This window comes from Simochromis diagramma, unplaced genomic scaffold (assembly GCF_900408965.1).
Source record: "Simochromis diagramma unplaced genomic scaffold, fSimDia1.1 OVJJ01000005.1, whole genome shotgun sequence".
Taxonomy (NCBI): domain Eukaryota; kingdom Metazoa; phylum Chordata; class Actinopteri; order Cichliformes; family Cichlidae; genus Simochromis; species Simochromis diagramma.
The window spans coordinates 1,702,518-1,725,550 of NW_024387097.1; the positions used below are offsets into that span (position 1 = coordinate 1,702,518).

Consider the following 23,033-nt stretch of genomic DNA (forward strand, 5'->3'; position numbering starts at 1 on the left):
AGTTATGTTATGTTGTAAAACACGAGTGACATCCTGACAGGAATGTCGGTGGTTTGAAATATACAACAGTTATACTGACAGTTCTTCCAAAGGGTAGCATGTCTTTTAAAGATGTTTTTATTTATGCATTTAAAAAATATTTTTAACCTCCCAACATCTACCAGCTGATCAGTGACCTGTCTAGGGTTCGTTTGTTAGCCACATGCTAAACAGGCAGACTAGACAAACAACATGTTTCTGTCTAAAGCTTCTGTTGGCGTTTCAAATAAAATTCTATTTAAAGGTGTAGATGTTAATTTAATCACAGACAGGTCGCCAATGATCTGGTGGATATTAAGTGATTAAGGATGCCAGAACAGAAACTGTCTTCCTCTGCTGTCCAACTACATAATCTCTAAATATGCACGATTTATAAAAACATGTCAAATTCTTACTTTGATATCTGAACAGTATTTTGATCATTTCCCCTCCACATACTGAGACCGTTGTTGCTGTAGAACAAAATACACGAGCACACAGTTACTGTGGCAAATAACACGAGCCAGATAACACGAGCCTACATACATCCGATTTCAGACACAAACATACTCATTGCTCCACTTGTTTGTTGAGATCTGGTCAGTACAAATCTGTGTTTTACACTCCACATGTCGAACTGTACGTCTACAGTCTTACTTTATGAACATTAAACCCACATTAATAATCTGAGTGGTACGCTGAATCTGTTCCTTTTTCTCATCTTTAATGCTAAGCCTGATTCGGAGCTATTTCCACTGAACGTGTGGGCAGGAGGAAGCAGAATGAAGCCTGGCATTTACTGTGCATGAGATTTAAATGAATGAGAGAGCAACATGTCTAAATGTGTCTAAATGGGAAATATGATTAGATAACCATCCCATATACAAAGACACTTGCACATGGTTGTATTAGAAATTCATTATGGCAGCAGCTTCCAGTTGTTCCTGTTGTTTCCTGAATATGATGCAGAATTCCCTGGAACAGTTTTCAGGGAGGTACTTTAGATCTGCAATCACAGAAACCTGGAAAAAGCTCTAACTGACTGACAACAGGAGCACCGCGAAACACCTCCGAGCTGATGTTATTTGGGTGAAGTGAGGGTGAAGGTTACTGTGACAAAATATTTCTACAGACATTTGAACAAGTGGCCACAAACTCAAAGGTCTCCCGAGACAAAAACGAAACATCACTAATTTGTGTCTGATTATATGCACCTGTATATAAAAGATGGACACGCTTCCTCGTGTTTTCTGGACTCGGTATTTTGCAGCCTGAATGTTTCGGGTGGGATCGTGCTGGTGTTCTGTGCAGGCCCGATCCACAGATATGTGCTAATTAGTGCTTAGCTGAAGACAGACTAATAAATGCGACCAAAATGGAGCACACTGCCCCACGCAGTATTTGTCAGATAACGCTGATGGGGGAGGAGTTAGCACACACCTGTTGGTTACAGGTGCCTGTCAGGAAAAGCAGCATCAGGCTGTAAACATGCTTTTTAATGCTGTCGAGTTTACGGGGACTGATTTGGATTTGGAGCCTGCCTCGAGTGTCACGTGGAGAGACTGCAGTCTTAGGCACTTTGGTGTTGGCTCTATTCTGCTTGGATTTTTTTAAATTAAAATGTTCAATTACCTTGATAAAAATCCCTGGCATCGCACTTGTGCCCTTTTCTCTAATTAACAAAAGATGGGATGATAGAATCTATCGCTGCGCTGCGGGTCACCTGTGGGACATTGGATTTGCTCACAGTTAAGTGTGAGGTCGTAAAACCTGCTTCTGATTTTGCACTTTGAACTGAAAAACATGGGCACATTGTTCTGGAGCAACAACAGTGAACAGAGCACATTTTTGTGTGTGGACTGCGTGTCCTGGGATTTAAAAGCCTCTTCAGTCCAACATTTGCCAGACATCAAATGAGTAAACTATCAGACGGATTCTGATGAGATCTGAGAAGAGGACAGTGACGGCATCGGGGTTTCATCTTCATCCATTTTTCAGCGTCATGACGATGATGAAGATGCGTGTGCAGATAGTGAGTATAGGTTCCACTCCATTTGTAGTTCAACAACCTGCGTTGAAATAGCAAAGTGAAAGGCATTAGCTATGACTCCCGGCTCCGTCTGACATTTAATGTTGTCTGTGTTACGGGAGTGAGAGCATGTTTGTGTACAAAAGAGAAGCGAGGGACCGAGAGGAATGAAAGGCTGAGCGAGAGAGAGCAGGTGCTGGAGTGGTTAATGGCTGACAGCATGAATGGCCAGCGCTGAATTTTTCTGATTAAGGGAATGAACTTCTGCTTTGTCTCTGCTGTCAACAATGAACGCCCGCAGCACTCCAAACCGTCCTCCTAGGCGCCTAAACATTTAATGAATCTATTCCAAACTTCCTTCTCTCTACCGGCGGCCAATTTGGAGCCATTGAAGACAACCTAGCCCTCTGGAAATATGGGGACCATCTGTTGTGTGTGTCTGCACATTCATCTTTATGAAAGACAGCTATGCGGCCTAATGCTACACGCTAAGCAGGAAATAGAGACAATGGGAGAAAAGGTAACCTGCCCCTCCTTAATTTTTGCACCCCAGCTCTCTATTAAATGTGGATTTTCTTCACACCATTGGAAGGAATCTCATCATCCTAAGTGAAAAATTACAGCTACTATGTTTTCTTCTGCTCTTTGTGCAACAAGCATTGAAATTACTCTAAAAACAGCATTCCACATTCTAACAGCATTATAGAGCTCTTATACTATTAAAAGATAATATCAACAAAAGCCCACTGAAGTATATGAGTCACTTCATTCAGCCAACTCAAATGTCAAATGAGGAATTTGAATGAGCATAATTGCAGATGCTTATTTCTATTTTGTTCTCAAGGCTTTTTTGAATACGCCATGTAGTGTAGTTTGAAGGCAGATAAAGAAGAAACAGGTAGGACTCGAAGCACTCCTAACACTGGAATCTGTGAAGGCACAGAGGCCACAGATGGATATTAAAACGGTAGAGGCAGCCAACAGCACGCAGTCATTTTCAGAAACCTATAGGTGATGGCATTGACCAAACTCATCTCACAAAGAGTGAATAAACGCAGCTCTGCCATCAGAGGTTCTCTGATCAGAAAGATCACAGAAGTATGGAGCGCCCACCATCAGGCCAGGGTTAAGGTTTCATGTGCACATAGAAACAAAGGTTTAATTACACACTCTTTCTACACGTCCGGTCAGTGTAATGGTCGGCAGACTTGTACCGACCGCTCAAGCTGCTTTAACTTTACACACCAATTACAGTTCGGGCTTCAGTATCTTGCCCAAGGACACTTAAAACTGCACACTGGAGGAACAAGGGGCAGGTTGTCCCCACATCAGGTAGTGCAGGGACAACCTGAACCAACTGATGAGCCACAGCTGTCCATAATTCTAAGCCACAAGGACAGTTGTTGGCTACTATACAACAACTGGATATTAAGTGGTCAACAATGCGATTCACTTCTCTGGTACTGAGAATGATGAGCTGACAGGATTTCACAGATTTCATTTATTTTATGACCCCCTGAAATCCTGTGATTGTCTGACTTTTGCACACTGTGATACATCCAGTTTGCCCGCCTGAAATGGAAAGCACCAAGTAAGGCTTGTGAGCGATTCCAGCAACAGACTTCAAATCAATTCAACGCAAAAATATTCATATTTTCAACAACTGCTGTTTGTTGTTTTTTTCAGAGAGGGTGTCTCTGTGTGAAGAAGAGCTCCTGCTGCTGTTTACTGTGCAGTTCAGTCACTGCTGCTCACATCAGACCAAAACAACTCGTGGCCTTTAATTCAGTCGTTCCACTTCACTGTTCACCGGCTGCCCTGCATTGCTGTGTTTGCTGTCAGTTTGTAATTATTTATTGCTGCTTCTCCTTAATTCTGACTTTCAGCTCGGTGCCACTATTTCAGCTCATCATGTTGGATACTTTCTTCTTTTCCTCACAAGTTCTCTTTACATCAGTTTCTCTGTTCTGCTGTTGAACTTTGGTGTGAACGTAAAGCAACAAATTCCCAACCAACTCAAACACAGTATCGGGGGATTTTAGCTCTGTACCTGATGGCTTGAACCCCGTCAGCTGTACCACCTGTTAACGACAAAAACACGATACATTCTTAGTCAGCAGATGTAATAGAAAACATTATGTATTGATAACGCATACACATGACTTACTTGGTTTCCGGATCCTGGGTTCAAAAAGAAACTCACAAAGCTCTCCTTTCTGAAACTCTCTGCAAGCACAAAATACACCTAATTGTATTTAAACTTTGCATTTGTCTTTGAGGACACACACAGTTGCTTATGCAAGGCCAAAGTAGTCTTATAAGCACATCACAGTACAAAGGAAGCTTTATAAAATACAGAGAGAATGAAAAATGCAAACAATTTGAATGACAAAAGAGCATTATGAGAATTTTCATGGAGAACTTTTTTCTTTTGTTTCTGCCTCTGTTTATTAACAATGAAGCGTTTAATCACTGCTTATGTCAGCAGGACAGATGGGATCAACTCATCTATGAAAAGAGCCGAGTCTGAAGCACACTATTATAACGTATCATTCATTCAATCATCATGGCCAGGGGTCGGCAACCTTTCTGATGATGAGCGCATCTAAAATTCCCCCAGAAGTCAGTGTGCCATATGATTGCATTAGCAATAAATTTAATAACGCTCTATACTAACAGTTACACACTATATAGAACCACTTTATAGAATTATATATGTTCGCAGATGTTGGCAGCTGTCAGCGAATAGTTATCAGCTATTTTGAAACAAAAAAAGACTTTTTATCCATAACAGCAAATGAACTGAACAACAGAAAATACAAATGCTATTTATGGTCTCCTCACAACAATGATAAGAAAAATAAACTGGGCCAATATGGCATGTTTGTTAATACAGAGACACACATGTTAATGTGATCTCTGGTCTCCGAGTGTCCAGCATTCAGACGGATACCTGAGGACTCATGTGAGAGAAAATCTGCTCACACAGACATGTAGAGCCAAACACTGTCAATAAGGCCTCTGCAATGTTCTGAAGACAGTTAAACCTGTCAGGTAGTGATGTCCAGCAGGTGAACATGCAGCTCCATGAACACGCACAGCTGTGGATTCCAGCTGTGCTCGTAGTTCTGCAAACTTTGACCCCACAGAGTCGAGCTTTTCAGTTCATTCAGCTGCATTTCGATGTCCTCTGTGTCCAACCAGTTAATGTGAGACAAATCCAGCTGCTCATTAAAGCTTTCTGGTTTGAATGGTTTGAGTCTGGTAGTTGGGGTTGTTAGCTAACATACTGTCATTAAGAAGCAGCACAACTAATGTGTCTATGCGAGCTAATTTGCGATGTGCAAAGTGACAAACAAACAAGAGAGTAAAGCTGATCAGCTGATCATTGATCAGTTTCATGATTGAAGTAGCAACAGTAGAGGGAGGGGATATGGAGGACCACAAGAGCCACGCACATCGAAATAAAGAATTCTGTGCTTAAATAATGAATTGTACAATTCTGCATTTGTAAATTCATTTTTGAATTCCAATTTAATAAACTTCATTTCAAAAACCATTTTCGAATTGCACTTTAATATTAAGTGAATTTCAAAATGCTTCAATTTCCCTTTCCTGTTTGCTCAGGGATTAACTTTTGGATTAGCAGTTGGATTAACAACTTCATTTTAAAAATCCTGCTGCTATTCAAATTAGCCACACCGTGGGATGTAAGGAGCTCTCTGATTGGTTGGTCAGACACAGGCTGTCTGCCTGGACTTTTCTAGCTCATAGCTTCGTCCTGCTAAGAAGCGTGTGTGCTCGTGCAAAGGCCGTCCAGCCTCGGGATTTACACTCGGCTCGACACGGATAAATGAAGAATGAAGGGACCCTGCAGCGAAACGGAGAGCCCAACCTCTGACTGAGTGCCTGTTTATGCAGTCTGACCACCTGTGAAGGTAACGTGCTAACGTGGCTAACGCTAGCATCACCGCACGTAGCCCCGTTATTTTAAGGTCATCTTAGTTTATGAAAATTTTACGTCGCAGCTGTACGAGCTGGCTACGTGTTTTGGAAGCTGCTGTGCTCTTCACAAATAAAGCTGGAAGCAGCTCAGACTGTTAGAACCAGCACTGAGGCCTGTTACATTTATACAGTGTTAGAGCGACGGCTGCAGCCTACAGCCTTTTAACTAGCGAATAAAATGCTGACAGTAAACCCGTCAGTCCAGATGTTACCACATTACTTTGTGATACTTAGAGTTAAAACAACTGAGACAGGCTGATTAAAACTGGAGATCACACTACTGGTTTCAGTTCATTTAATATGTGAGTGCACTGATTCATTCAACTGGACATAAACAATGATCAAAGGTTGTATATATGATGAATTCATCCAATCCCAGCCTCTAACACAGTGCGCTGAATCTTAGCTTTGAATGTCCAGTATATTCTAATCAGTGCAATGTAAGCATTCACTGAACCCACAGTATCTACACCTACAAATGTGTGGTAAAGACACAGATAATGAAATTTAATTATTAACCTTCTAGTTTGCTTAATGTGTGCATTAAAGTACATATCTTGGTTATAAATCAGACTCCATGGTTCTCACTATTCTAGAGGTGAAAAATAACTCGTGCAAGACTTTTTGTCTTCAAAACATGCCTTTAGTTTAACTGAAGGATTTGCAGATAAATATAACTGCACCACAATAAAACTTCATTCAATGTTTTCTTATGATAATATTCACAATGGCCAAAAGTCAGTTGATGATGGACGCATCACATCCACAGCATCTGATAAGTCTGAAGGATGGCTGATTTATTATAGTTCCCACAATAACAGTTTTTGTAACTCACAAAGACTCATAACACTGAAGCTGGATCAAGGTGATGTTTTCTTGCTGTCTCCAGAGGAGGCAGCCGCTGTGTAGTGTTCACAGAAACATCATTCAGCTACACTGCAGTGGGATTGCTTCATCAGATAGGGTCATAATCAGATTCATTTTGTGTTTTGCATTGGGTGATAAACCTGTTGAGTCATAAATGTATAAAGTGTGATAAAAAAGTTATCTAACTTTTTAATCAGCCAAAGCCCAACAATAAGACGATTATGGTGATTGTGAGGCAAATATACAGGCGGGTCTATACGCATTTAGATAACCAGGGCTACAGAACCTGAAAACAGTAGATGCTAATAATCACTGTCTGTTTCACGGAGTTTGCAAAAAGTTTTTTTGAGATTGCTCCGCCCACCTCACCCACCTCTTTATTCAGTTTTGTTCTCAGTATCTGAAACTGTGTTGGGGTGAGAGCAGGCTGGGCAGTTTGCTCTGGGTCATTACTTATTGCACTGTACATCTGACCAGTGCTGCAGCGTTTGGCTGAATCTGAGCCTTCTTCTAACAGCAGACACATGATCAATAAACTCCAATCAGTGTTCTTTCCAAATTTCCCAGAGGAACCCACCCGAGGGATTAATAAAGTTCTATCTTATCTTATCTTATCTTATCTTATCTTAACAAAATGTGTGATATTTGAGTGAGGAGCACATCACGTCAGCTCACCGTTCTTGATGACCATGGATGTGGAAGTAGTGCCAGCAGGTACAGACGTCTCACTGGTCTCAGGGCTGGAGGTCGTCGGTAGGCTGTGGCCCCAGGAAGTGATCGGGGTCCTCTGAGAAGGTAGGAAGCTGGTTGGCTGGGAGCAGTTCTGCCAAAACATCACAATCCAGTCCATATTTCAGTCCACTTTTCTGAAGAGGGAATTTATTTTCTGTCCCGATGGATCCTTCTGCCCACTCACCGTGAAAGATAAGGCCTTTCTCTTTTCTTTGATCCTCTTTATGGCATTCCTCACCTAAATGAGAAGCAGTCTTTACACCCACTGATTTGTCCAAAAGGCTTGCAGCCTCACATAATGCACAAGGATGTGCTCTGATTTTGCAGGACAAAAGCGGGACTGAATGCATTTACCTCACTGTTGTAAACAGCATAGACTAAGAAGATGTACAGACCCTGTGGAGAGAAGAGAGGTGCACTAAGAAGCACGTATGAAGACAGAAAAGAATCATCTCCATTCATACTGACTATATGGATTTCACTGCTCTGTTTTGTAACCTCGCTCAAACAAAGCTTTCATACTGTGGTACCGTCATTCGATGTGGTTTTCTACTCCTGACAAGAGCTGCAGTTAGAGTCAGCAAATTTCAGCTTCAGCTCAACTGAACGCAATACTACAAATTTTAGAGCTGCATTTCATGGCTCCCCAAAAAGCTGATTCTGTTCATGTGGACGTAGAAACGATTCATCACTCATCCAAGTGACGTCTTCAGTCTCAGCTGCAGGTTTCCTCAACCTGATAATCAGAGCACTGTTCATTGATCAGTGCCCATGAGTACCATTCACAGAGGGTTGGAAAGTAATCAGATGTTGTGCTAATAATGTAACAATAGGGTAAAATATAATAATTACATGTAAAATACTTAAGGCTGTATAGAAATACTTACTGAGATGTGTGACCACTAACCATGTCATATATTAACTTGTCCAAGTGACCCCAGTCACATAGCCCTAGATTGTCAGTGACAGCTGGTCACCACCTGTGTATTACCCAGCTGGCACAACCCTTTTTGTGATTGCTTTGGTTGCTCCAATAGTGCTGCAATTGTAGTTTGAATGGAAGTGATGGACTCTACAAACACTGTCCAGGTTCTCTCAGTCGTAGTGAAACTTTGAAAAATGTGACACAAACTGGAAATGGAGATTAATCGCCTTCAAAGTAAAAGCTGTATCTTCTGAAAAATGCCTGCAAAGGCAAAGCTTCTCCATCTCCGGTCTGTGTCACACTTTTTCAGTTGCATTGCTGCTCAGCTAGTGTTTGCAGACAAACGTGCATCTATGGGGAATGAGCCAGCAATCAGAACAATACCTATGAAGGTTTTTACTGCAGCAGCTTGCACCGGCTTTCACCCAGCAAAGACTCCAGAAACCACTGCCAAGCAGTAACCAGTATTAGTATCACATCCACTATGGCAGACAACTACTGATGATGTGATGTGAGAACTGAACAGGCTGGATTCACAGATTTTGAATTCTGTCAGAATGAGGCTGTCAGACGCCCAAATCAGAAATAAAATAAAATCCTCAGCAAAGAATTCCTCTTCTTCATAATAACTCCACTTTATAAGCATTTTGAATGTAAGCATTCATCCTGTGTGCAACACACCCACCACCCCTCCTCTTCAAATATCCAGCCTTGCGTGTCTCTTACTTTGTCTGAGCTCACAGCCTCATTTCTAATTGCGTCCCTTATTACTCCCAAAGACAATGTTAGCATCTCCCATCTTTTTGTTGTGCAACTCTGTCTAAACCAGACGTTGACTGATCTCACTAGCATGTTGTGACGCTCTCCTTGCACTCTTCCTCCACCTTCATTACCTCTGCTTCTTGCATCTTCACCGTTACACCTGTTGCCTTCCCATTCACACATATATATCCTGTCTTCTGCTCCCGACATACATTCCCCTTCTCTACAGAGCATACCTCCACATTTCCAGGTTTTCCCCACCTGCTCCCCACTCTCACTGCAGATCAGTGTTGTCTAATAACATCATTATCACAAAGAGTCTCCTGCCTGACCTCATCTGTCAGCTTGTCCAGCAACATTTAATCTTTGCCCTCACTTGCTGCTTCTTCTTTAATCCTAAAGGTACGCTAACGACTGTGCTGATAGCACCTTGCAGGCTCCTGCACCTTCTTCAGGATGTAGTACACCTGTGGGCACCTTCCTCCTCTCTTATATTTCACTCTGTGAGTTCAGCACAGCCCTTTCAATCCTTGTCAGGAAGTCCACTACCATCTATCCTTCCACATTCCTTTTCCTAATGCCAAACCTACTCAACACCTTGTCATCACCTTCGCTCTGTTCACCTTTATACCAACTGAAGTGTGCTCCAATTACAACTCCAATTAGACAGCAGTAACACAGTATCAGCTGGCAACGTGTTAGCCAAACCACTGCAGGTGTTCGTTGCTAACCTGGGCCCGATGGATCCTGTTTGATTTGCCCTTTCTGATGCAAACCTCCCAGTTTCTCCAGGCCTGGGACCAGCATTGACAGTACACTGGTTTGTGGTTCCCCATGGCTGGCTTCTGTTATGCTAGGTCTTTATTATTGTTAATAAAAAATTTTGTTTCTTGTTAAATTATTGCCTTTGTGTGTATAAATAAGCATGTTCTGTGTGAAATAGCTCTTACTAAAGCCTCTGTGTTCTTACTAGTATTTTAAGTACATATGTCCAACATGTCTTTAGTTCTTAATTCTTTTGATTATGAAAACAAATGTAATTTTACTAAAAATTAAAAATATATTTTTTTTCATTATTAAGTTACTTTTGTTCTCGGGTCATAGTTAAAAACTACAGTGTGTAAAATGAATGATAAATGTAAACTGAGATGTCGTGAAACATTTAAATACTGCAGTCAGTTCATTGTATGATCAATAGGTAACTGGCTTGAATGGTTCAACTACTGAACTGGACAGTGTGTGAACATTTATTAATTCATCAGCGTTATTTGTTTTCCAACACATGTTGTGTCTTTTCCTGGAGTAACACTTTTAATTTCAGACTTTGCTGAAGGTGCAGAAGACATGCAGTCTCATAAATGCTCGTGTAAATACAAAGAGATGGGACTATAGTAGCTATGCTGTACTATAGCTACTGTACCCCCCTCCACCATAACCTGCAGTGTGTCTAACCTCAAATGATATGTTATTATTCTTTCTCTCTACACTCTTGTTTTTTCTTTTTGTGGAAAGAAGAAGAAGACAGGCTGGCCCAGCATCCTCCTCCTACCTACATGAGGAAAAACTCCTACTGTAGTGTTATCTGCCCTCAGCTGGACACTGGCAGTAAATCTAAATTAACTAGCAGCTCTCTGAGGGTCACCCAGGGGCTAGCTCATTTTGATTAATTAAAGACCTGGGAAGGGCAAAGAGGGGTGGGAGGTTTAGGAAAGGACAAGAGAAGAAGGAAGGAGGCAGAGAGGGAGAGATGCACAGAAAGCTACAAGAATAACAGAGCCAGTGTGTGGAAAGAGGGACGTAAGGATGAATGTGAGAGAGGAACTGAGTCCTGTGTTATCAGGAGAGCTCGAAGTAGATGTGGTATGACCTGTGGTTCAAAGTACTGACTGCCACCTCCCACACACACACACACACACACACACACACACACACACACACGCACATAAACAGAACACAAAGACATATTAAAGTATTTTGTGGTGAACTGCTGCAGCTTGGCGGTGGTGCACTTTTAGAGCTCAAGTCAGTGATGTCACTTCCTGCATCGTCATGATTCTATCAGATAAACAAAACTTGTCTTCTGTCAGCACTCAGATATATGAACATCTGCCAAAAGTTCTTCAAACCAACTACTTGTTGAAGTTCAGTGATATAGGAGGTTTCTCCAGCATCACACACACACACACACACACACACACACACACACACACACACACACACACACACACACACACACACACACACACACACACTAAAAACAACAGCAGATATCACAGCAAAAAATAAAAAATCATATTACTACTAAAATACTGATACTAATGACTGCTGAGAGAAAGTTGTTCATTGTGACCTGGTGAATGTTGAAAGATTAAAATATGCCCATATGGAAAATATATTTATAAGTCTTCTGAAGTTTGTATCTGTCTTGTGTGAAACTTGTATGAAAAGCATACAAGGGTGAAAACAGATATAAGATCCCTTGAAAAATGATATAAATGAAACTTGTATGTTTTGGATATTTACTAAAACAATATATGAAAGTGGCCACTTTCATGAGTGAATCATATCAGCCTTATATGATTCACTATATGAAGAAGGCCACATCTGATGCAAGTCTTTTATAAGTTTATTCTATTTCTTTTCCATATGGGGAGCAACTCAGTGGCACCATGATCCTGTATGCACTGTTTTTATGTATTTATTTTTTCCATGCATCTCGAAACTACTCTGTTAAACGACGCTGCAGATGCTTTACATTCTGTAAAGGCCTGTGCTGGAGATGTGTCTGTGGCTGCATTCTCTTATGAAAGCTGGTATTTGAGATATAACTGGGGTTAATCTTATTAGATATAAGTCCCTGTAGCAGTAATGAAGAAATGGAGCCTGCAATGCTATTTTTTCTTCTTTCTCCCGTAGTGTGGATGTTTTCTGTCTCCTTACAACCTTCTTCTCTTTTCCCTTCTCTTCCCTTTACTCCTAATGGCTGCTCCACCATTAGCCTGGTTCTGCCGGATGTTTTTTCCTGGTGCTTGCTCATAGGTAATTATCTGATTGTTGGTGTTTCTCTCTAATTTTGTTGAGTCATGAATTGGCTTGAACTGAAAGGCAGCCTGATTGCTCATCTCTGTTGCAGGTACTTGTTGGCTTTGGTTGGCATACAGTCAGTTTTAATGCCGTACTGCTTTTTATTGCTACAAACTGTGTGTTAGGTTATACGTCTGTTGTCTAAATGACTGAAGAATGTACGTATAAGGACATCACTGCATCAATAATGTGATTGTAATGTGATTTCACATTACACAATACTTCTGACATTACATACGTATGCTGTCTTTGGGAGTAGTGTTAAAAAGATGGCATACATTGTCATTGCTATGCAGATCATATCCAGCTTTATTTATTCAGACATGTCTGCAGTAATCATGTTATCGCCTGGATTTCAGTCCCGCCTTCAGTAGAAGGTTATTCTCATTTAAGCCCCGCCTGCTTATGAGTCTGCATGTGGCGTTCTCATTTATCATCAAACCTGACAATCGCCCTAAAACTCCTTCACTTCATGCAGAACACTGCAGGCTTACATGTGCTTCCTACAGTTTCCTAAAGTACAATGAGAGGCTTCAGCTATCAGGCCCCTCTACTATGGAACCAGCCCCCAGTTTGGATTATAGTCGTATTATTGTTCATGAATACAAGTGAATTGAATTGAGACTTCTGAGAGGCTTCCCATGATGCACTGAGCATTTCTTCTTCACTCATCACTTTTCAGGCTCTGTGTGTTTATACACCACTACTGTACTGAATTTTAATAGAGGTGGTATTCTCCGCTGTTGTGCTGGTTACACTAACATGTATAGTCACAACATCACAGCACTGGATACACTTCACTATGCAGCTGCTAACCAAGAAGGTGGAGGAAGACTGAACCACTGGAAGAGGCTGGGGTTCTTTGTTTCCCTCTTTACAACAAAAGAAACAAAAAAAATGCTTTAAACCTTTTTTAATACATTTAATCATTTTAACAATAAACCTTTTTGACAAAAGTAACCAAGTAATTGATTGCTTGAATACCTAATTCAACCCATTCAAGTGAAAAGGCTGCCCGAATGAGCCAATGGGAGATTCTTAAACATTTATTGGGTGTTCAAAGACTTTCCACGCTACACAACACATTCACCAATTCACGAACACATCCATATTGCACTTTATTCTATGCACTTTTTAAATTTTTTGAATCACACCCACTCACTGACTGATGCACCTGGAGCTACTCTCAGTATAGAATTGTTCCCTTGAAAAGCCGAGGTTCAAAGCACTGACATTCCAGTTGGTAGATAACCCCCAATACATAAGCAACTGTAATGTTGCATTAATTATGATTAATAAAACACAAATGTTACTTTTCACAAGACAGTCTACAGTTACACCTCTGCTTTCTAACCATACAAAACAACCAACACTTGTTATTGTCTCTTTGTTGTATCATTTGAAGTATGCGGTTATCTGAGAGCTTCTCATTGGGCAGTTACCTTCAGGGAGTCCTCAGTGCTGTTTGGTCCAAACACCTCTGTGGTGTGTTTTATTAATGTTTCATCACGCTGAGCTTGTGTATTATATGTTTCTGTATGCCATTTACTCATTTAAGAGCCTCTCCTGTAGATGACATGTGCACGTCATAAAGCCAGAAGTGTGGCTTTTGGCATCAAAAGTCTAAATGAATGATGTAATTTGAATTCTCCTCTCTGAGTAAATGAAGAAGAAAGATTATATATCACATCGACACATTGTCTAAATGAACACAATTCAGCTGCTGTTTTGTTTCCCTTTGCAAGTAACCACTAATATTACAGCAATATGCAAAGAGCTGGGGCTTTGCTTACCTGGAAGGAGTTGAGAGCAATGAAAATATAGGCAACTACCACAGACAGATGGACAAGCACGCCACACAGCCAGGTCAGACCCAGGACAGGCAGCAGGATCAGAACTGGACGGGTCACAGCCCTGCAAGCACACATGTACATGAAACATCCATGAACACCGGGTGTGTGCAAAGATGAGCTCGAGGTCTCACACCTATGAAAGAAAACTTCACCTTGTGTTGATTCCTGAGTACTTTTCTTTCTCTTTGTTAACCCTGTTATAAAACTTGAGGACAGACAGAAGGAACGAGCGGAGCGGAGTTTTCAAGTTATTTTGATGACATTTTCTTCTCAGATATTTCCTCCTTGAATTCTCATCAAAGATCTCTCCATAGCTAAAGATTTTACCGCCTACCACAGTCGTGCTCCTGTTCCTTTGCAATCTTTCTTTCAATGATCCCGGTGCTTATACGGCCAATAACCATTTCATGGGGCAAGGCAGAAGAGGTTGCCTTTGTTCAAACCACTATTGTTGTCACACTGCTGCACCTGGGTAGAGAGATTGAGTTTTCAGACTACACTGTGTCTGCAAGGACAAAGCCAACACTCTCTTCCCTTTTATTTTTGAAAGTCGTTTTCCCTCTAATCTCCTCAATTGACGTAACACTGGCACAGACTTTCAGTCTGTTTGTGAGGGAACGAAGAGACAGCGAGAGCGAGAGGGGGAAACAGCTTTGGGCTGAGATAAAAAGGAAGAGAGCTGCTTGATGCCGGGTTGAAGCATTTTGTTTACCTGAATCTGAAATTATCAGGTAAAATATGTGAGATCCCAGTTTCTCCTTCAGACAGCAAGACTTTCTCATTTTAATATTTTGACCTGTGCATTACCCTCTGACAAGCACATTACTGAAGATGCCACATTCACATAAACAATCGGGCCTGCACCTCTTTGACCACAGGGTGGCTACTAAGGAGCTCAAGGTTCCAACTGAAAAGCAGGTCCTGGGTGACTGGTGAACATTCATTTAGCAGACGGACATGGTGTGATTCCAAAGACATGTTCCAGACATTTAGGTCAGTTATATTTCCAAAGAAAGGCTCTGTAAAATTCCCGCCAAAAGAGTCTTGGTCCTGCCCCAGGATCAGAATCCCATCACCGTAGATATCCCTGGAAGTGTCTGTGTCTGAGCCTGTGTCTTTCCTGTCTCCGTCCACATAGGTAGCCCAGTGGCCACCACTCTGCTGCCATGTGACACAGATTTGATGCCACGCACCATCATTTGGGAAGGATGCCTTGTATGGTAGGTGCTTCCCATGGATGATGAGCGCCAGCAAAATGCGACCCTGCATGTCTGCTTGGCCTCGCAGCTGGAACTCATTGGTAAAGACAGGTGCAGCGTAGGAAAATATGGTCGACACCTCACTCCACCATGGGTCCCACTGAACTCGAACACAAACACTGACAGATGAGAGGGCTGGGAAGGACTTGTTGACGTGTGCAAAGCCCTCACGCGACTCCTTTGGAAACTTTAGAGCTGAGAACTGCAAATCTGAAAGATGAGACCAAAAAGGTGTTTCACGTAAAACAAAACAAAACAAAAATCTGCAGCTTAAAACTGTGTTTTCACTCACACTGCTGGGAGAGCGCCACAGGCTTGGAAGCTACTCTGCTGGAATCCCTGACCCAGACGGAGGAATGAAGTCCAGCCTGCCGAAGCAGCTCCAGAACTTCCTTCTGGTCTGAGGTGATGAGAGAGCTAAACCGCCCTCTGCAGAAGCTGTCGGCTCTAGAGAAGGACAGCGAGTCATTGACCAGCTGGAAAGCCCAATGTGGTGTCAGATACACCAGTGTTTCTCCTAGAAAGTCAGACATATACATGAAGTTTCATTAAACATGGATAATATAGAGATTTTATTTAGCCTTTAGTGGAGAAGCCAGAATTCTCACCATTTGAGCCAGGTACATGTAGATGTGCATTAAATAATAATTTCTTCCCTATCTGTAATGATTTTAACATCTTAACCACTTTTTAAAGAATATCTGCTTAATTGGAAGCAGAAAACTAACATTTATAGGATGTAATGGGAAATATATTTGCACGGTTTAAAAAAGTAACGTTTATTTGGGCCTAAAAAAAAAGACACACCTTAAACCGGTCGATGATGAAAGAGTGGATATTAAGGGGGTAAACATCAAATGGTTTGGATTCATTTTGTCCAGAAAATGAAAACCCGACTGTGTCTGAAATAATATTTATGTAAAAAACAACAAAAACTCACCACAGATCTGCATTTTAACAGGAAAAGAAAAAAGCATATCGTAGCAGAGCTACTAAGTTTAACTGTAGCACTGCAACAGAACTGGGTGGAATTCGTGTTTGCTGCTCAGCATTTGGAAGACTAATACATTTTTACATGTATGTAATTAACAGTTAGTGTAGCAGGACAACAACACTTGTGACTGTTACATAAAACGAACAAACACCGTACTGTACGACATCTACAGAGAGCGTTTGGCTGTCCTCTTCCTCTGTGCCTCTTCCAATCCTGGTGGGGAACTCATTTTTTCAGGTATCCTAATTTTAAGAGGACTTGATAGGAACAGAAATGCTAAATAGGAGAAGGGAACAATCCGGTCCTTTAATGTGAGGAGAAATTCTAAAGAAAAGTGCTTTAAAGAATAACAGTTGTAGCAAAGTTGTAGCAACCGCACGCACGCACACACACACACACACACACACACACACACACACACACACACACACACACACACAGAAACAATTGTGCAGGGCCCAGGTGTTAAGCTGATAAGCACTTACAACTCCCACAGTAAACTCCCCGTCTCTCACACTGTCTCTATTCATCATGGGTTGCTCAACCAAAAAGAAAATAGCAAGCTTGTGTGTATCTGTGTGAAGAGAGAGAGAGGCAGAGCGAGTTTGGCCAGACAACAGAAGAAAAAAAATCGTAGGAGAGCACAGAAAAAGCAGGAGGAGAGGGAGTGACAGAGAGTGCTACAAACTTTATTGTATCTCACCAGGTAAGGTCATAGGTCTGCATCTTTGATGCTGAGCTTGGACTGAGCATCTTAGCACGGCGACGAGCGCTGGAAACAGTCACCATGACAACCCGACACAGCACAACCGCATTGACCTGCAGGCAGAGGACAACAGCATCAACACGGCCTCCGGCAAACACAAGACGTGCCACTGCAGAACCACTTGGCCTCCAGCTCACATGAGGAGGAGGGAGATGTTCCCCTTCTGCTCAGGCTGCAGGAAATCAAATCGCAGCAAACAGCATTCAGTGAATGCAGTGTACGTGATTTCAGTTTGCACAGCTCCTCGCCTCTGTCAGGTGGAGGGAACAGAATATACAAATAAAGGAAACACTCACTGTTATGATCCTGCAACAAATCCAGAATGACCTGATACTCTCATTAAGACATCCAGGTATTTGTTTATATATTTGTATTTCTATTAGTAAAATTTACCGTATTGGTATTTGTCTACTCTCCAGTTTGTGTTTGGTTTGGTGACTCTGTGTTTCCCTCCCTGAGCCTGGATCTGTTGAAGTCTTCCCGTTAAAAGCGGGTTCTTCCTTCCCACTGTCTCATAGGGAATCATTTGATCTTTTGGATGATAATATTCTCCTCTAATATTGTGGTGTTTTAACCTTATAATATGAAGTGATTGAAAAGAATGGGAACTGCTATGTAACACATTTAAATGTTCTTAAAAAACATAAAAAAACACCACAAAAACAGACACATAAGACAAAGTGTAAAGTCTCTTCATCAGGATATAAGTGGCTATGAATAAAAATTATTTTTTGTAAACTTTCTTTTCAATGTCACATTTTTCACACATCACTCGAACCTTCTACTGTTAAAAACGACTGTTAGTAACAATAGATGATCTCTAATTTTTTAGTATAAGGATAGTTACTTATGTGGTTACTGTTGGCTTAATTATGGCAACAGCATTCTGTCAGATTATGTCTAAGATTTATTACATCATGGTGATGGTGGTGGTCAGAGGGCCCGGTGGCGCCAGTGTCCGGCAGCCTCGCCTCTGTCAGTGCGCCCCAGGGCAGCTGTGGCTACAATGTAGCTGCCATCACCAGTGTGTGAATGTGTGTGTGAATGGGTGGATGACTGGATGTAGTGTGAAGCGCTTTGGGGTCCATAGGGACTAAGTAAAGCGCTATACAAATGCAGGCCATTTACCATCTATAAACTTTCATGAAATTTGGAACAAAATGTGCGACATGAAATTTTGTTTGCTTGGCCAATAAAGATACTGACTAGAATGAAAATCAGGGACAGATACAGCAAAAATAAGATTACATACTGTCAAGACAAATATCACAGGTCCCACAAAGGCCCAGATGGTATCGGTCTTCACATTGAGCCAGCAATGATCGTCTGCTTTGTATTTGTCCATGGATATCACCAGGGTTACCCCAACAACCAGAACAGGCACACCTGAAAACAGTTTAATAACAGAACAACTGCATATCAAATAATACTATGAGTTATATTATCATATTATTATAGTTCTATATTTTTACTTCATTTTGGTGTGGTATATTATATTATTAGTATGTTAGTGTTCGGTTTTTAAATACATCATTTTTATTACGTGTGCATTTTTCAAGGAAATTTTATAAGAATTTATAAAAGACACAACAGATGTCACGTCTCATCCTCAATGTGCGCCAACGCTCTCTCACGCCAGTTCTTCAAACAAAGACCAAATCCAAAGATATTTCCTCTAATTTTAAATTATTTACTTTTGTAATTCCATAATATGAAAGTTCTGTTTCTAAAGTTCTGTTTTTATTTGTAGTTTTTAGTTTATCGTGCTGAACTATACCAGCCTTGCTGTGCTGGTGTCACAGAGGCGACACGTTTAAAGACGTTGCTTCAACAGAGGAGCGCTATGAAGCCTGTCCCACTGAATGTCTCCTCTGAAGGGTAACTCTGCACCTCCAAAGGTAACAACAATGAAAAAAATCACACATCAAATAATTTGTATCAATTTAAATCATTATGGAAAAATGAGAAGGTTATTACCTCAAACAGGAAGAGTATGAGTCCAGCAAGCAGGGTTCCCATCATCTCTAAGCCAGTGTAGCGTTCTGCTGTAATACACCATTCAGGTCACCAGTGCAATTATGAATTATATTTCTGCTAAATCTAGATAAACGCCACTGATTATGAGCATTTAAGCCATAAACATTTCAGGTGCTGCTGTGAGCAGTGCATGACAGTGCTGATGGCAAGCATGTGTCACTCTTCCACAGCTGGTTCGCAAATATTCAGTTTTTTCCCAGTTTATGGGAGATGTTAAATCCCTTCTTTCCTCCAACCAATACAAAAAGTAGTGTGAGGTAATATGGGAACAAGATCCAGCTACACCGGATAATGGAACCCAAATCCAGACGAGTACCGCTAATACCTCAACCACAGCGTTCGATACACCCTGCAGTGCAGTCTGATCTCCTGACTGGGAGAGAGCTGGCGATCCCAGTGCATCTGTCCAACAATCCCAGTCTGTCCTGCCTCCTCTTTGCGACAGACTCAAACTCCTCCCTCTCCTTCTGCCCCCCACCCTGAAACCATCGGGCTTTGTCATGCAAATAGAGCCATTTTTAAAAGAAGCCTATTTACGTAAGCAGTGTCAAGCATTTGCCAGAGAGAGTTCATCAGCAGCAGCAGGGTGGCAGACATTTTTACTGTATGGGCCTTATTTATGTTTACTACAGAACACTTTGTGTTAAGTGGGGCATCTGTTTCATTATTGTACTTCAAAGTTAGTAAAACATTAGTGCTACTCATGTAATCCACCCACACAGTTTGTCTTTGACAGATTTCATCAGGTGGCTTCGTGCATCATGTCAGCGAGCTTTTACAAGCATCAAGCATCTCCTCACCTTCACAGTACACTTCCTGCATCAAACAGGCATCTTCTGCTCTGAGGTTTATCCAGTGGCATTGCACTGACTATGTGACAACAGCAAAAAGGAAGGGCAAGAAACATACACTGCATTTTACAGGTTGTAAGCAAACCACTGGTTAAACTGGAACTTATATAGCACTTTTCTAGTCTTCTTGGCTGCTCAAAGCATATTACAAGTCACATTCACCCATTCACATTGTGTACTCTTCAAACACTACATTTACTGTACCTGTACAATTAACCTGACACACATGGACTGTTGGAGGCAGCCAGAAGAAAACCAAATGAGTTATTTCTATTGTGTCATCCTGCGAGGTGTTGCTTGTGTAACAAAGGCTGCTAAAATCACTAACCAACAACAAGAAATCCAGCCAGCAGTCGTACATTACAACGACTTTATGTCTGACAGTTCTAGGTACATGGCGTAGTAAAAGTATTTTCCAAAAACTGCGATTATTGTCTTATTCTGCAGTAGTACTGATACTGCAGTAGTACTGTGCTAAAGCTATTTCCTCCAGTCAGATGCACAGTTGAGGTGAGGTTCTCAAAGATGCAGAAAGTCTGGTTACTCCTGTGTTCATGTGCCTTCCCCTCACAAGAACCTGTAATTCAGTTTGCTAATGCCAAAATATCATTTCATCTAATAGAGTCAACAGCAAGTTCAGTCAGAACACACTTCATAATTGTTTTTAACTGATTTACATGACACTGAGTGAAATAAGTATTTTATCCCTGAGCCAGAATTGTCGGGTAGGGCAGTCGTCTACAGCAACTGGTTGGGCTGAGGCGAGGAAGACCAGTGTTGGTCAAGTTACTTGAAAAAAGTAATCAGTAACTAATTACAGATTACTTCCCCAAAAAAGTAATCCCATTACTTTACTGATTACTTATTTTCAAAAGTAATTAGTTACTTAGTTACTTTTTAAAAACACGATTTACAACCTGAAGAGGTGATAAAGCGATAGATCTTTCAGCCCAATTCTACTTTTTCTGCATAATCCATCATACAAAATGTAATCAAATGGAAAAGTCTCTTTTTAAAACTTGTTTTATTAGTTTTAATCTTTTAACTTTATGCATCAAGCAAAAATGTAATTATCTGCAACATTCTCTGACTGGAAGAAATTTGTTTAATATTTAAACCTATTTTCTGCACATTCCAGCACATAAAATAAAATATTTTTTGTGTTTACACTCAGTCTTTCAAATAGATGCAAGTAAAACACAGCAGAAAATAAATAAAGTCAAAGACTCAGCGGTCCTGTTGCTCTATTTTCACCTGTAAAGCAGGAGCAGGGTAGGCGGAGGTTTACCCTGGTGCAGGTGTGTTGCAGCGGTCAGTGGAAGAATCTGCGAGTTTCTCTGTGAGTTTCCCATTACGTCGTAGCTACTCGGTGCTTGCTTGGAAGTTTAGGGTTTTTTTTCGCTGTAAAAAGAAGTTTTCTTCCCACGCACAGCGGACACTAATGTTTTTGTCACTTTTTATGGAATCAAACTCAAAGTAAGGTCAGTACTTCCACGCTTTAAACGCTGCACGCTCATACTCTCTCCCGCACTCGATATATGATCCATTGTTGATCTGCACACAGCTGTTGTCACGAACGTCGCACTCGCTTACGTCACTGTCATGAGACATTCTTGCAAAAAAATCACGGTTTTAGTAACGCAGTAACACAGCGTTCCTACGGGAAAGTAACGGTAATCTAATTACCGTTTTTGCAATAGTAATCCCTTACTTTACTCGTTACCTGTAACGCGTTACTGCCCATCTCTGAGGAAGACAGAAAAAAAGACAGGCTGTGGAAGACAGCCAGAGATTACTAACAGCTAATGATTAAATGCAGAAAGCACATAGAGAAATGAAAAAGGTGTCGAAGAATTTTACTATTCTAGGCAAGACTGTAGATCTGCACAAGGCTGGAATGATCCGACTTTGAGAAGCTTGGTGAGAAAGTGACAACTCTTGGTATATAAAATGACCATAATTTGCCATTGGTCTGGAGCACCATACAAGATCTTACCTCATGGGGTGAGGATGACCATGAGAAAGATGATGGATCAGCCCAAAAGGAGAAGCTGGTTAATGTCTGGGCAGGTAAAGGCAGTTGTGACCACAGTCGCCTAGGACACCATTGGTAACACACTATGCTGTCATTGATGGAAATCTCTCACCACTCTCAAGGTCCCCCAGGTCAGGGTGACTCATGTACAAGCTTGTTTTAAGTTGGCCAATGGATATCTTAATGATCCAGAGACGGCTTGTAAAGGACGTTCTGTGGTCAGATGAAACCAAAAGTGAGCTATTTGGGTCAACTCAACCCGTTGTAATTGTATTGCTCAGTAGAAGAAGAACACCGCCCCCACAGTCAGGGCTGGACTAGGATAAAAATCGCACCTGGAATTTTTTGTTCCAGGTGGCCAACTGTGATTTGCTGCATCTATTACTACTTTGTTTTTCTCTCTTAGCTTGTCAGCTCTACCTTTTCTTCAACACTAAACTCTTTTCTACAAGGTGTGTGAGTGTACAGTGAAATTAGGCAAGGGGCCAGTTGCATTAAGAGACTTGACTGGGAAATACAATGTCAGTAATGAAAATAAATGACTGGACTGCTGTCAACGCTTATAGGGCTGATGCACAATGGCCCTTCAATTGACTTATTAACCCAAAATCCTGTCAGCTCACCAGGCTAATGCCCAGTATGATTCAGTAAAAGGACTAGCTGTTATAGTCCCTGATGATGCATTGCTTTAAATGGAGAGAATCTTGAGGGATGGCTGTTATGAGGAAAGGCAGCCCAGAAACTTTACCAGCAGCACATACCGACAACAAAGGAGCAGCTAAAGTCCGGTCAAAAATTTGTGGAGGGAGCTGAAGT

At 41.3% G+C, this 23,033-nt stretch overlaps 1 protein-coding gene across 3 annotated transcripts; it reads right to left on the reverse strand.

Annotated features, from left to right (window-relative positions):
• Window positions 1–251: 251 nt before the first annotated feature.
• On the reverse strand, window positions 252–19,178 carry LOC120742986 (adhesion G-protein coupled receptor D2-like). Of its 3 annotated transcripts, XM_040046526.1 has the most exons (9): window positions 18,547–19,178; window positions 17,232–17,347; window positions 14,216–14,336; window positions 8,006–8,047; window positions 7,836–7,889; window positions 7,595–7,742; window positions 4,215–4,273; window positions 4,098–4,128; window positions 252–2,087 (listed from the first exon to the last, which is right to left on the reverse strand). In XM_040046526.1, the coding sequence occupies exons 1-9, from the start codon at window positions 18,637–18,639 to the stop codon at window positions 2,080–2,082; spliced, it is 672 nt and encodes a 223-aa protein (XP_039902460.1). In that variant the 5' UTR covers window positions 18,640–19,178; the 3' UTR covers window positions 252–2,079. The 3 variants fall into 3 exon arrangements, 2 of the variants coding, with proteins under 2 accessions (XP_039902460.1, XP_039902459.1); XR_005698011.1 differs by having other exon boundaries at window positions 4,098–4,273; XM_040046525.1 differs by lacking the exon at window positions 252–2,087 and having other exon boundaries at window positions 3,804–4,128.
• Window positions 19,179–23,033: the final 3,855 nt, after the last annotated feature.

Excerpts from the sequence above, each read along its gene's own strand:
- LOC120742986 (XM_040046525.1), bottom strand. The coding sequence starts at position 18,639 with ATGGACAAATACAAAGCAGACGATCATTGCTGGCTCAATGTGAAGACC. Across the intron at positions 17,348-18,546 it reads CTGTGATATTTGTCTTGACA|GTCAATGCGGTTGTGCTGTG; the intron begins GTATGTAATCTT and ends CTCTGCCTGCAG. Across the intron at positions 7,890-8,005 it reads ATGCTGTTTACAACAGTGAG|GTGAGGAATGCCATAAAGAG; the intron begins GTAAATGCATTC and ends CTTCTCATTTAG.